The following is an 11,893-nucleotide window of genomic DNA, read 5'->3' as shown; positions in this document are numbered from 1 at the left end:
ACTGGGTGCAGTGGCTCACTCCAGTAATCCCAGCACTTTGGGAGGTCAAGGCAGGAGGATTGCTTGAGGCCACAAGTTTGAGACCAGCCTGAGCAACATAGCACAACCCTGTCTATACAAATAAAAAGTTAAAAATAATGTCTCTTGACAATAAAGTCTATTGATACCTTGAAACATTAACCATGTTTTATCCTTTCGTAGTAATTGATGTCTGTGCCTATGAATGATCAATTTTTGCAGGCAAAATTGGTACACTGCTTTTTTTTTTTTTTTTTTTTTACAGTGTGCTTATTTTGAAAATGAGACTGAGCAGGGAAATAGAAGTTTCTTGTTCAATCTTAGGAACTTCATATTAGAAACGCTTGTTCTTCAAGTAGCTTTATTTTCTTTTTCTTTCTGATAACGAGTGTGCATGTGCTGCGTTGTTACTTCAACTTCAGATACCACTGTGTGGTTCCCTTCCTGGTTTCCAGGCTCCCATCTCAAGTAGCTGTTCATCTCTCTGGTTGTAGACTGCTAATTCCTGACTGTTACTGGGTAAAATGTTCTTTGTCTCATTTACCTATATTTAAAACTCACTACCTAACTCCTTTTAATTATTTTCAAATATTACAGAATTTGAGGTAATCCATGTAACGAAATGGTTTTTCTTTCTCTGTTATGTTAGTAAATGCCACCTACTAAGAGCTTTGAAAATCATGCTTACTTTGACTCTTCTAGATGCTTTTCCTTCATAACTGTTAATTTCTTCTTTTCATATATTCTAAAATTCCAGGTGGTCTAGATTGCTTTGATAATACTAATCAAATGACGAAATTTATGTTATTTGTAGTACAAATGACTCAGAACTCATTTTTGTTACTCCCTTTGTTTAGGGAAGAAAGCCAGTTCTCAATTATGTTAGTAGTATGGCTTAAGAATATTTGTATTTGAAACATAAAGACAGTTTTAGAATAACACAGCCTATCTTGAATTACTGTATCCATCAAAACTTTTCCTCGTGCTAATTAAAAGACTGTGAATTTTCCTTTTATTTCTATCAATGTCTTAAAATTACCAGAAAGGCCAGGCTCGGTGGCTCAGCCTGTAATCCCAGTGCTTTGGGAGGCTGAGGTGAGTGGATTGCCTGAGCCCGCGGGTTCGAGACCCGCCTGGGCAACTTGGCGAGACCTCATCTCTACAATAAATCAAAAATTAACTAGGCGTGGTAGTGCATGCCTGTAGTTCCAGCTACTTGGAAGGCTGAGGCAGAAGGATCTCAGGTGCCCAGCAGGTCGAGGCTGCAATGGCCAGGAGTGGCAACTGCACTCCAGTCTGGGTGACAGAGTGAGACTCCAACTCAAAAAAAAACAAAACAAACCAAAAATTACCCAAAAAATCAAATGCCAAAGAGGAAAAGAACATGATTATGTGAACAGTAATCCAAAAATATGACAATTAATTGAGAATTGATCCATCTACATATTAAGTATATTAATAATATTTAAATGTGTATCATTTCTGATAATGAAGTAAGCTGTATTAACTTTTACAGGAATAAAAAATTCACAAGGAACAATTTAATGAAAAGCAAAAAGTAACACAAATATCAGATTTTTAAAGGCAGACTTCTGAAATAGCAATGTTGCTTACTCTGTAACTATCTGTGTTTAAAGGACAGTTTAGCCTATATCCAGGAGACCTCAGAAGAAATGCAGAGGACCAACAATGCTATTTCAGTAAGTACAGTTTTCAAAGTTTCTCTGTCATTTTACTTAATCATATACATATTAAAGTATAGCATTATAACTTTCAGAGTAAGCGAGAAATATTGCGTAGATTAAATGAAAATCTTAAAGCTCAAGAAGATGAAAAGGTAAAGCAGCATCAGTCTGACACTTGCGAGACAGTTGTCTGTGAAGATGCTAAAGAGCTGGAAGAAGAAAAAGCCATTTCCTCTGAGCGCAAGAAGTGGGAACCAGGAGGTCAGCTTGTGATCCCTCTGGAGACATCAACACTGGACTCGTCCTTCAGTGTCACTGCAAGTGAGTGCAGAAAGGGTAATGTCCTACTTGGGCTAGCACATGTCCACATGTAGATTGGCCGCACTGGGGGAATGAGAGAGGCTGGCGGGAGTCCGTGTGTTTTCTTCTGGGGACGTAGAAGTGTCTCCCTTCCCTAGGAAATGGGAAGAATGGAGAGTACCATTCAGACGTCACAGCAAGGACTTTGCTACAGAAGTGTGTGGTGTGAGGGAGGGAACTGACCGTACACATGCAAATTGTGTTACCATCACTCTCTACACCATATTTGTGACATCTGTTACTAGAATAATCTTTTATGAGAACCAGAGTTGTAAATTTTGGTAAAACCTCACAAGCATCCCTCAGGCATCCAGCAGGGCATGGAGAAGATCTGACTTCATGAGCATTCGTTCAATGATGATTACGAGAACCTACTGTTTTCTTACATGGTCCTTAGCACTGGAAATACAGCTGTGAACCAGACAGAAACATGGCTCTTGTGGGGCTTACATTCTAAAGGGGAAAGTCTGCCATGCACAGGTCTGATTTGAAATAATTTTTTAAGTTGTTGGTTTTTTGTAGTTTTTTGTTTTTGTTTTTGAGAATTTTTTCTTGCATTAGAGAAAAGCCCAGTGCCTCAGTAGCATTTATTTTGTTTATTTATTCAGCATTCTTTCTTGGGTCCTATACACCATGCACTCCCAAGCAGTGGGAATATGATCATGTTAAGGAACTTAGCATCTCGTGGAAAGGGAGGCAAGGAAAAAAGTCAGTAGAGCCGATGATAAGTTATGCTACAGTAATCAGAAGCCGCTGCAGGAGTATGAGTGGGAGCGTCAGTCAGTCAGTCTTGGGAGCGTCTGTCAGTCTTGGGAGCATCAAGAAAAGAACTTTTGGAAAATGTGACTTGCTGAGGGAAAAGAAGTGGTTAGCTAGGCCAGAGGTCCTTGGGAGAGAAGGACTGAAGCTTGGCTTGACAGCGTCAAGCTCCTGTCAGGCCAAGCTTCAGTCGGGGAGCTTGACGCTCAGGGCAGCAGACAGAAGTCAGAATGGGTTCTGGGTTCAGACTCAGGACCGAGAACAACCCTAGAACCCTTGGGGAGATCAGCAAGGCCAGAGCCTGCACGGTCCAGTGTGTGGACTCAGTCCACGGGCAGAGGGGAGTCTTCAAAGCAGAGGTCAGCAGTGTTTTCTTTAAGTGGCCGAATAGTGAATATTTAGGCTTTGCAGCCCTGTGGAGTTGTTAGTGCCTTCTCCGCTCTGACAGCCATGGCATACAAGCAGCAACACGTTGAGTGTGACTGTGTTTCCAATAAAAGTTTACTTCTGGACACTGAGGTTGGGTTCCATATCATTTTCTTTTGTACTTTTGTTTTCTCAGACTTGGTCTTTCTCCATTGCTATTGGGAGTGCTCATTATTGGTTCCTGGAGCATTTTCATCATAGCTGTTTTGACATCTTCTATTACATAATTCTGACATCGGTGTTATATTTGTATTGACTTTTGATTGTCTCCTCCCATAAGAGTTAAACATTTTGCTGTTTCTTCTTATGCCAAGTAATTTTTTTTTCTTTTTGGAGACGGGGGTCTTTGTCGCTGAAGCTGGAATGGTACAGTGGCGTGATTATAGATCAATGCAGCCTCAAACTCCTGGACCTAAGTGATTCTCCAACTCATCTCCCAAGTTGCTGGGACTATAGGCATGAGCCACCATGCCTGGCTAATTTTATTTTTTAGAGACAGGGTCTTGCTATGTTGCCCAGGCTGGCCTCAAGCAACCCTCCTGCCTAAGCCTACTGAGTTGTTGGGATTACAGGTGGGAGGCACTGCGCCTTGCTCCTTGTGTTTTTAATGATATTCCGGACATTTGAATATTTACTTTATAAGGCTCTGGGACTTCTCTGAGTCCTGTGGAAAGCGCTGGTACTCTTGCTTTCTCAGGCAGGCGGTCCAGTCAGAGCCAGACCTGAGTTCCTATCTGCCTTCTGTGGTTCATGGTTGCAAGATCAGTTCATTTCTCGAAGCCTGTCAATGCTGTTTGATCTACTCAGCATGTACACCCCCTGACTAGCCTGGGACCAGAGCAGCAGACTGTTGGTTTAGTTTTCAGTCTTTAATACACTGAATGGGGTCGGATTCATGCTTGCACACATGGGGGTAACTCCAAGTAATAATAAATGGCTTGAGGGGGTCCCTTTCTTGAACTGCATTGTGTTCCCCGCCTTCACAGAGGGGCCTCCTCTCGGTGGTCATCTGACCAGAGCGCTGAGGCTTGAGTCACTTCTCAGGCCGTGGACGTGGCGCCAGGCGGCCAGAAGTTAGGAAAAAATCGTGATGGGCGTCGCTGACTCTTGCTGCCACGTTTCCTCCAGCAGAAAGGAAGTTGCCTTTCTCCCGTGTGTCTCCTGCGAGCTCCCGTTGTCCGCTGCTGCCCCGTTCTGGGACTCGGGGGAAGGCGATGACAGGGTCAAGAGGAAAAGACAAGTACTGGGGTGTTCCCTCCTGTCGGGCCGTGGGTTTCCCGTCCCCTCCACTCCTGGAGCTCCGGCTGCTGCAGCCGCGACCTGCTCTGCAGCTCGGCCTGGGGAGTCCTGCTTGGCGACACGGGTTCTCCATCGGTTCCGTGCAGCTCGAGTGTCTGCCTTCCCCGCGCAGCTGCTGCTGCTTTCTCTTCGGTTCTCAGGTAGCTGCCTTGTGCATGTCGTCCCGGTTGGAGGGAGGCGATGCGAGCGTCCTCCGGGTTACCTCGCCAGGGCGCCCTCTGCGCGCCGCCGCCGCCGGGAGCGTGGCCTTCGCGCATGCGCTGCTGCTGGCGCTCCCGCTTCCCTGGCTGGGATCCGGGTTCCGCGGTCGAGGCGTTTCCCTTGCGGCCGAAGGTCGTGGCTCCTTCAGTGCGCTGAGAAAGTGCTCGCCTCCATTGTTAAAAGATACTTCCTCTGGGTGTAGAGTGCTACATTGACGCGTTTACTTCCAGGGCTCTAGGGGTGTTGTTCCTCGGCTTCTCATGTTATTCCCCCCAAGAAAGCCACCCCTTGGTCTTGTTCCTCTGCTCGTCACATGACTGCTTCTCGGACACCTGCTGTCACTGGTTCTGGGCAGTAGGGTTGGGCAGTGCCTCGGAATGGTTTTCTTTATGTTCCCTGTCCTTGGGATTCACTGACAGGTTCATTCTTGGATCTGTAGGCTTATAGCTTTGCCACACGGGGAACTCTTCAGCCATTATTTCTTCAGGTATTTTTTTCTGGGCCCCCTTCTCCTGGCCTTTGGGGACTCACATTTACTTGTCTTGATCTCGGTGTTGCTGTTTGTTTTATATCCTCTTTTCTTTGTATGCTTCATTCTAGATAGCTTCTGTTGCTCTGTCTTCAATAGATGATAGTCTTTATTAATCCCATTCGGTGCATTTTTCATCTCAGATCTTGTATTTTTCACCTGTAGAAGTTTAATTTGGGTTGTTTTTATATCTGCCATGTCTTGTCTTAACTTTTTACTGTCATTTGGAATACAGTTATAAACACTTTTATTATGTTCTTACCTGCTAATTCTATATTCTGTCTCAGTTCTGGGTCCATTTTGTTGATTACTTTTTCTCCTTATTAACAGTCATATTCTTCTGTTTCTTTGCATGCTTGGCAATTTTTGGTTGTATATCAGACGTTGTGAATCCTACCTTGGTGGGTACTAGGTAATTTTGTATTTCTGTAATTATTCTGGAGATTTGTTCTGGAATGCAGTTAGGTTACTTTTGGACTCAGAGTGATCCAATTGTGTCTTATTTCTAATATTTGTGATGTGAGATGGGCACCATGTTTAGTCTAATGCTAATTATTCCCTACTATGGAGATAAGACACACTGAGTACTCGACTTATTGCCACAGGGATTATCAGGTTTTCCAGTCTGGCCTGTGGGAATAGACACTGTTTCATGTGCTGTGTTCCCTGTAATCTTTCTGGGTGCTTTTTGCCTACCTTGGGTAGTTTTCTCGTGGGCTCAGCTCAGTACTCTGCTGATATGCAAGGGCTGCCCTCTGCTGATCTCTGGAGTTCTCAAGGCTGGGATTCCTTGGTCTCCTGAGCATCCCAGCTCTATCCTGAATGCAGGGAGTCTGTGAACGTCATGTGGGTGCTCCCTGCCTTGGCCACAACCTGGAAACGCTCCCGGGCAGCAGAGTGGGGAGCAGGCAGTAGGGCTCCTGCGTTTGTGTTTTCTCTCAGAGAGCTAGTTCTTCATCATCTGCTGTCCATTGTCTTGAAGCTGTTGTGTTATGTGTTTCGTCCAGACCTTTTGGTTATTTAGGGTATGGCATAACTCTGGATGCCCTGTGCCATCTAAGGAAGAAGTGGACATCCTCAGGGCCAGTGTTTAGAGGCTAGTGTACTAACCCAGGCAAAAGTTAATGATGACCTTAACAGTTACTGAAAGGACATAGAGAGAAGAGGATGAATGTGGGCTGACAGTTAAGTTTGTGAACTCATCCTAGAAAAAATGCTGTATACCTCATTGCTGAATATCACTACAGTCACCTTTGAAGTACTACTCTTGGGAAGCTATGTACCGACACCAGCACCTGGTCTACTCATCAAAGCAATTTTGGAACTTTTTTTCCGGTGTGGCCATCAGAGTTGTTGTCGTATTGCCCTTGATGTCCTGAATTCCATCAGATGTCCTCCTTTCAGTGTTTCCTTCATCTTCAGGTAAAGAAAAAAGTCATTGGGGGCCAGATCAGTTGAGTAGGAAGAGGGTTCCAACATCGTTATTGGTTTACTCACTAAAAACACCCTCACAGACAGTGCTACGTGAGCCGATGCGTTGTCATAATACAAGAGCTCCTTCAGACTGTTTTTGCACATACCTGTCTCATGGCAAGATTTTCATTTAAAATTTTTTCTTCCTCAAAAAAAAAAAAAGATTTTCCTGTTTGTCTATTGATGCTTACTTAGTCTGCTGTGTTTCTCACAGTCAGCCAACAATTTTGACTCAAAATTTAATGCATTTTTGCAATATTTTTATCAGTTCTGCTCATTACTGGCTGTCCTGACCTCTCTCCATCAGTGATGCTTTCTCTCCCCTCAGAAGACCGTTTAATCATTTGTACACTGCCATTTTCTTCATGACATTATCACCATAAACTTGGACTAACACATCCCTAATTTTACGTCCACTCTTGTCAAGTTTAACAAAAAAGTTAGTGTTTGTTCATTGTTCTAATTCAAACTCCAACATTCTCACAATGACACCTCTGATGGTCATTCCAGAAGAAGAGTTCCAGAATTGCTTTTAGGGGTGGACTAGGCACTGGTGTCAGAGCATAGCTTCCCAAGGGGAGTACTTTGAAGGTGACCATAGTGATGTTCAGCAGTGAGGCATGTAGCACTTTTTCTAGAGTTAGTTCACAAACTTAGTTGTCAAACCTTGTATTTAAGAGACATGAGTCAGCAGACTTTTAAGAGCCTCACGTGAAACTCTTGTGTTCATCAGAGGAAGAACTTTGAAAAGAAAATGAGAAACAGAGTTGGGGAAATCAGGAGAACATGGTGTGGATTCAAAAGAAAGCAGAGAGCACTTCAGGAGGAGAGGTGACAAATTGGGGGCTATAAAAATTATACCAGGACTTCCGGCAAGATGGCGACGGGGCAACCTGGTCTGTGAAACCCTCTGCAAAGGAGAACTGAAGTGGGTCTCTGGCTCTCACCCCGGGGGCTGCGAACCCCAACTTCGCAGCCTGCTCTTCATACGGAGCTCGGCCGTTGCCACCGCTGGGGCATCGCAGCGGACTGGACAGCAACTGCAGCGCAGACAACGCTGCTGGTAGCACATCGCACCTCCCAGGCCAGAGGCAATCCACGACTTCAGTCCTTGAAGCCCCTTCAGGGAAGATCTGCTGGGATGGCTGACACCTCCTGCAACAGAGACTTCCTGCCTGTGTAAGTCTCCTGCCGTCTGCCCTGAGGCAGGCATCCATCTCCAGTCTCTGCCGGTTCCTGTCCGGCCCCACCCCCTCTGGGCCGAGCAGCTGAGATAGCACCTCCTGCTGGCAATTCAAGGTAACAACACTGAAACGGGAGAAGCAAGCTTGAAAAACAGACACAGGCCAGAGTGGTGAACGGAGGGTGATCTGAACTGTCCTTCACAGCAGGCCAGGGGCAACTGACCCTAACTGTGAACTAATTTACCAGCTTGAAAAGAAAGTTAGAAATCAGAGCTGAAAGGACATTGGACTTAACCAAAAAGTCTCAGAGTGTGCTTCATTGATTCTGTTAGTTTAATGACTTAATTCTATTCCTACTGTATTTTTCCTTTTTTTTTCTCTTCCTTTTCTTCTCTTTTCTTCTCTCTGTAAACCATATCTTTGTATAGAGGAACAGCGCACCAATAAGGTGGTTGGTTAGCTTGAATGTCAGCATCACTATACGTTTTATTTTTTTTTGTATGGGAGTTGTCTCGTCTGTAGCTGTGGTCTATTGTTTTTATCTGTTTCAGTATAGGTCTCTCTCTCCATTTGTTGGTATACTCGTTTGTTTCCCCCCTTACTCCTCTATCTCTCCACCCCCCTCTTCCCTCCACTGTCTGCTCCATTCTCTTCCCTCTGCTAACCACATTTTATTTCAGGGAGTAAACCTACAGCCCCACTGCACGGACAGATTCCAAGGCAGTGGGAAGTGGGTTCCAGATTATCCACACACCTGTCAGCAAATACCAGGACCCGCATAGATTTTGAATCACAGCTCCCCCCTTAAGTAAATCTCAAAACTGCAAAAAGGACCCCCCCCAACCTACAGTGCAATCCAGAATTGAACAAAGTAAGAGGGCATCATAAAGAACAGGAGATTGAACAAACAGAAATAAAACCAATCCCTTTACCCCTGAATAACAGAATTAAAGAAGACAGTGATGTGGAGGGAAGGAAAAAGTAGGAAGGGGAAAAAAACCGCATAAATGAAGAAAAACCAAAAGAAGAATATAGGTCTCACACAGACCCCTGGGAGATCAGACACTGAGAAAACAGATTCTGGAACACAGACAATGAAGAGCCCCCAGAATGACTGGTCACATGCAACAAACCCAGACATCAAGACATTAATGGAGAGAATTTAAAAAATTGAGGAGAGACAAGAGGAAATAGGAAGGAGCTGAGGTCAGAAATAACAGCAGTAAAGAATACTGTGATGGAAATGAATAACAGACTAATAAGCATGGAAAGCAGAATCAGCCAAGCAGAAGAAAGAATCTCAGAGCTCGAAGACCAAAACACAGAACTAACCCAAACTGTCAAAAGCATAGAAAAGAAGCTCAAAAAGACAGAATAAAACCTACAAAAGATGAATGATCACTTCAAGAGACCAAACCTAAGAGTAATTGGGCTTCCTGAGGCAGAGAGAGAAACAGAAGCCACACTGGAACAAACATTTCATGAAATCATTCAAGAAAACTTCCCTCATCTCATCAAGGAAGAAAAAATTCAAATGAGATTCAGAGAACCCCTGCAAGACAACAAATGAGAAGACCAACTCCCAGACACATAATAATTTGCCTAAACAAAGTAGCTATAAAAGAAAAAATCCTAAAGGCAGCAAGAGAAAAAGGCCAGACTACCTACCAGGGAAGACCAATTAGAATAGCAGCAGATTTATCTACAGAAACCCTTCAGGCTAGGAGAGCCTGGAACTCTATCTTCAGAGTTCTAAAAGATAAACAATTTCAACCAAGAATAACCTACCCAGCCAAACTAAGCTTCATTAGTGAGGGAGAATTGAAATCTTTTCCAGATGTCCAATCCCTAAGAACCTGCGCTGCCACCAGACCACCTCTACCAGAAACACTTAAGAAAGTACTGAACACAGAAGGAAAAAAAAAAGAACAACAACATTCTTCACAAGAGTACAGGCAAAAGATTAAAAACACACGAGCCAACTCCAAAACCCAAAGAAAGACAACAAACAGGAACAACTCTGTAAGAGCCTTATGACAGGGATCAACTCTTGCATTTCAATTATTAGCCTAAATGTGAATGGACTAAATGCAGCACTGAAAAGACATAGAATGGAAAAATGGATAAAATATCATCAGGCAACAATCTATTGACTTCAAGATATTCACTTCACTAGAAACGACACCCACAGACTCAAAGTAAGAGGATGGGAAACAAACTTTCAGGCGAATGGAATACAAAAGAAAGGAGGAGTAGTGATCTTAATTTCAGACAAAATACCCATCAAGCTATTAAAAATCAAAAAAGATACAGAAGGCCACAACATAATGATAAAAGGCTCAATTCGTCAGCCAGAAATATCTATCCTAAACATATATGCACCAAACATAGGTGTGCCAACTTTCATAAAGCAACTTCTAGGAAAACTAAAGAAAGATATTGACTCTAGCACCCTCATAACTGGGGGCTTTAATACCCCACTCACAACCCTAGACAGATCATCAGGACAAAAAAATCAGCAAGGAGATCCGGAACCTCAATGTGACTTTGGACCAAATGGACTTAATTGATACCTACAGAACACTCCATCCAAAGACCACAGAATATACATTCTACTCATCACCGCATGGAATGTATTCTAAGATCAACCACGTAATTGGCCAAAAATCAAGCATAAGCAAGTTTAAAAGGACCGAAATTCTACCATGCACCTTCTCGGACCACAGTGGAATAAAAATAAACATTGACACCAACAAAATCCCCCCAAAACCCACAAAGACATGGACACTAAACAGCATGATGATAAACAACTCCTGGGCCAATGATGAAATCAAAACAGAGATCAAGAGATACCTGGAAGCAAAAACGAAGAAAAATCTTGCCAAAATCTCTGGGACTCCTTGAAAGCTGTAGTAAGAGGGGAATTTATATCCCTACAAACACACATGAAGAAAATGGAAGGAACACAAATTCACAACCTAACAAGCCACCTAAAGAAGCTGGAGAAGCAAGACCACAAAAACCCTAATTTTCAGCAGAAGAATTCAGATCACCAAAATAAAAGCCCAAATCGAGAACACAGAAGACAAAAAGATAATAGAAAACATCAATGAAACAAAAAGCTGGTTCTTCGAAAGGATAAACAAGTTCGATGGTCCCCTAACTAGACTGACCAAGAAAAAACAAGAAAAAAGCCAAATAAGCATAATCAGAAACACAAAAGATGAAGTCACATCTGACCCTGAAGAAATACAAAATATCACTAGAGACTACTACATACACTTGTATGGAAGCAAACTTGAAAACCTTAAGGAAATGGAGGACTTTCTGACATCACACAAACTACCTAGGTTGGAACAAGAAGAAATTGAGACCCTAAATAGACCAATAACAATCAAGGAAATCGACTATGTGATAAGAAAACTTCCTACAAAAAAAAGCCCTGGTCCAGATGGCTTTCCAGCAGAATTCTACAAGACATTTAAGGAGGAGCTGATACCAATCCTACTGAAGGTATTCCAGGTGATTGAAAAAGATGGAACTCTCCCCAAATCATTTTATGAAGCCAACATCACATTGATACCCAAGCCAGGTAAAGATCCAACAAAGAAAGAGAACTACAGGCCAATATCTTTGATGAACATAGATGCTAAAATTCTCTACAAGATCCTAGCAAACCGAATTCAGCAATACATCTCAAAAATCATCCATCGTTACCAAGTAGGCTTCATTCCTGGGATGCGAGACTGGTTCAACATTCATAAAACCATAAATGTAATTAAATACATCAACAGATGTCAAAACAAAAACCACATGATTATATCTTAGATGCAGAAAAAGTTTTTGATAAAATCCAGCACCCCTTCTTGATAAAAATCCTCAAACATCTAGGCATACAGGAACATACCTCAAAATAGTACAGCCATCTACGAGAACCCACAGCCAGCATACTCTAAATG

General features: G+C 43.0%; 1 protein-coding gene across 1 annotated transcript in view; it reads left to right on the top strand.

The window, feature by feature from the left end:
• NEK1 (NIMA related kinase 1) overlaps nucleotides 1-11,893 on the top strand; it is a 159,493-nt gene that overhangs the window by 92,372 nt on the left and 55,228 nt on the right. The window contains exons 23-24 of the mRNA XM_008074769.1: nucleotides 1,656-1,718; nucleotides 1,796-2,024. Coding sequence (XP_008072960.1) covers nucleotides 1,656-1,718; nucleotides 1,796-2,024 — 292 coding nt within the window. The remainder of the gene's footprint in view (nucleotides 1-1,655; nucleotides 1,719-1,795; nucleotides 2,025-11,893) is intronic.

This window comes from Carlito syrichta, unplaced genomic scaffold (genome assembly GCF_000164805.1).
Source record: "Carlito syrichta isolate Samal-C Ts95f unplaced genomic scaffold, Tarsius_syrichta-2.0.1 Scaffold317482, whole genome shotgun sequence".
NCBI classification, from domain to species: Eukaryota; Metazoa; Chordata; class Mammalia; order Primates; family Tarsiidae; genus Carlito; species Carlito syrichta.
Note: the sequence above shows the minus strand (reverse complement) of the source record. Positions and strands in the feature narration are given on the sequence as shown.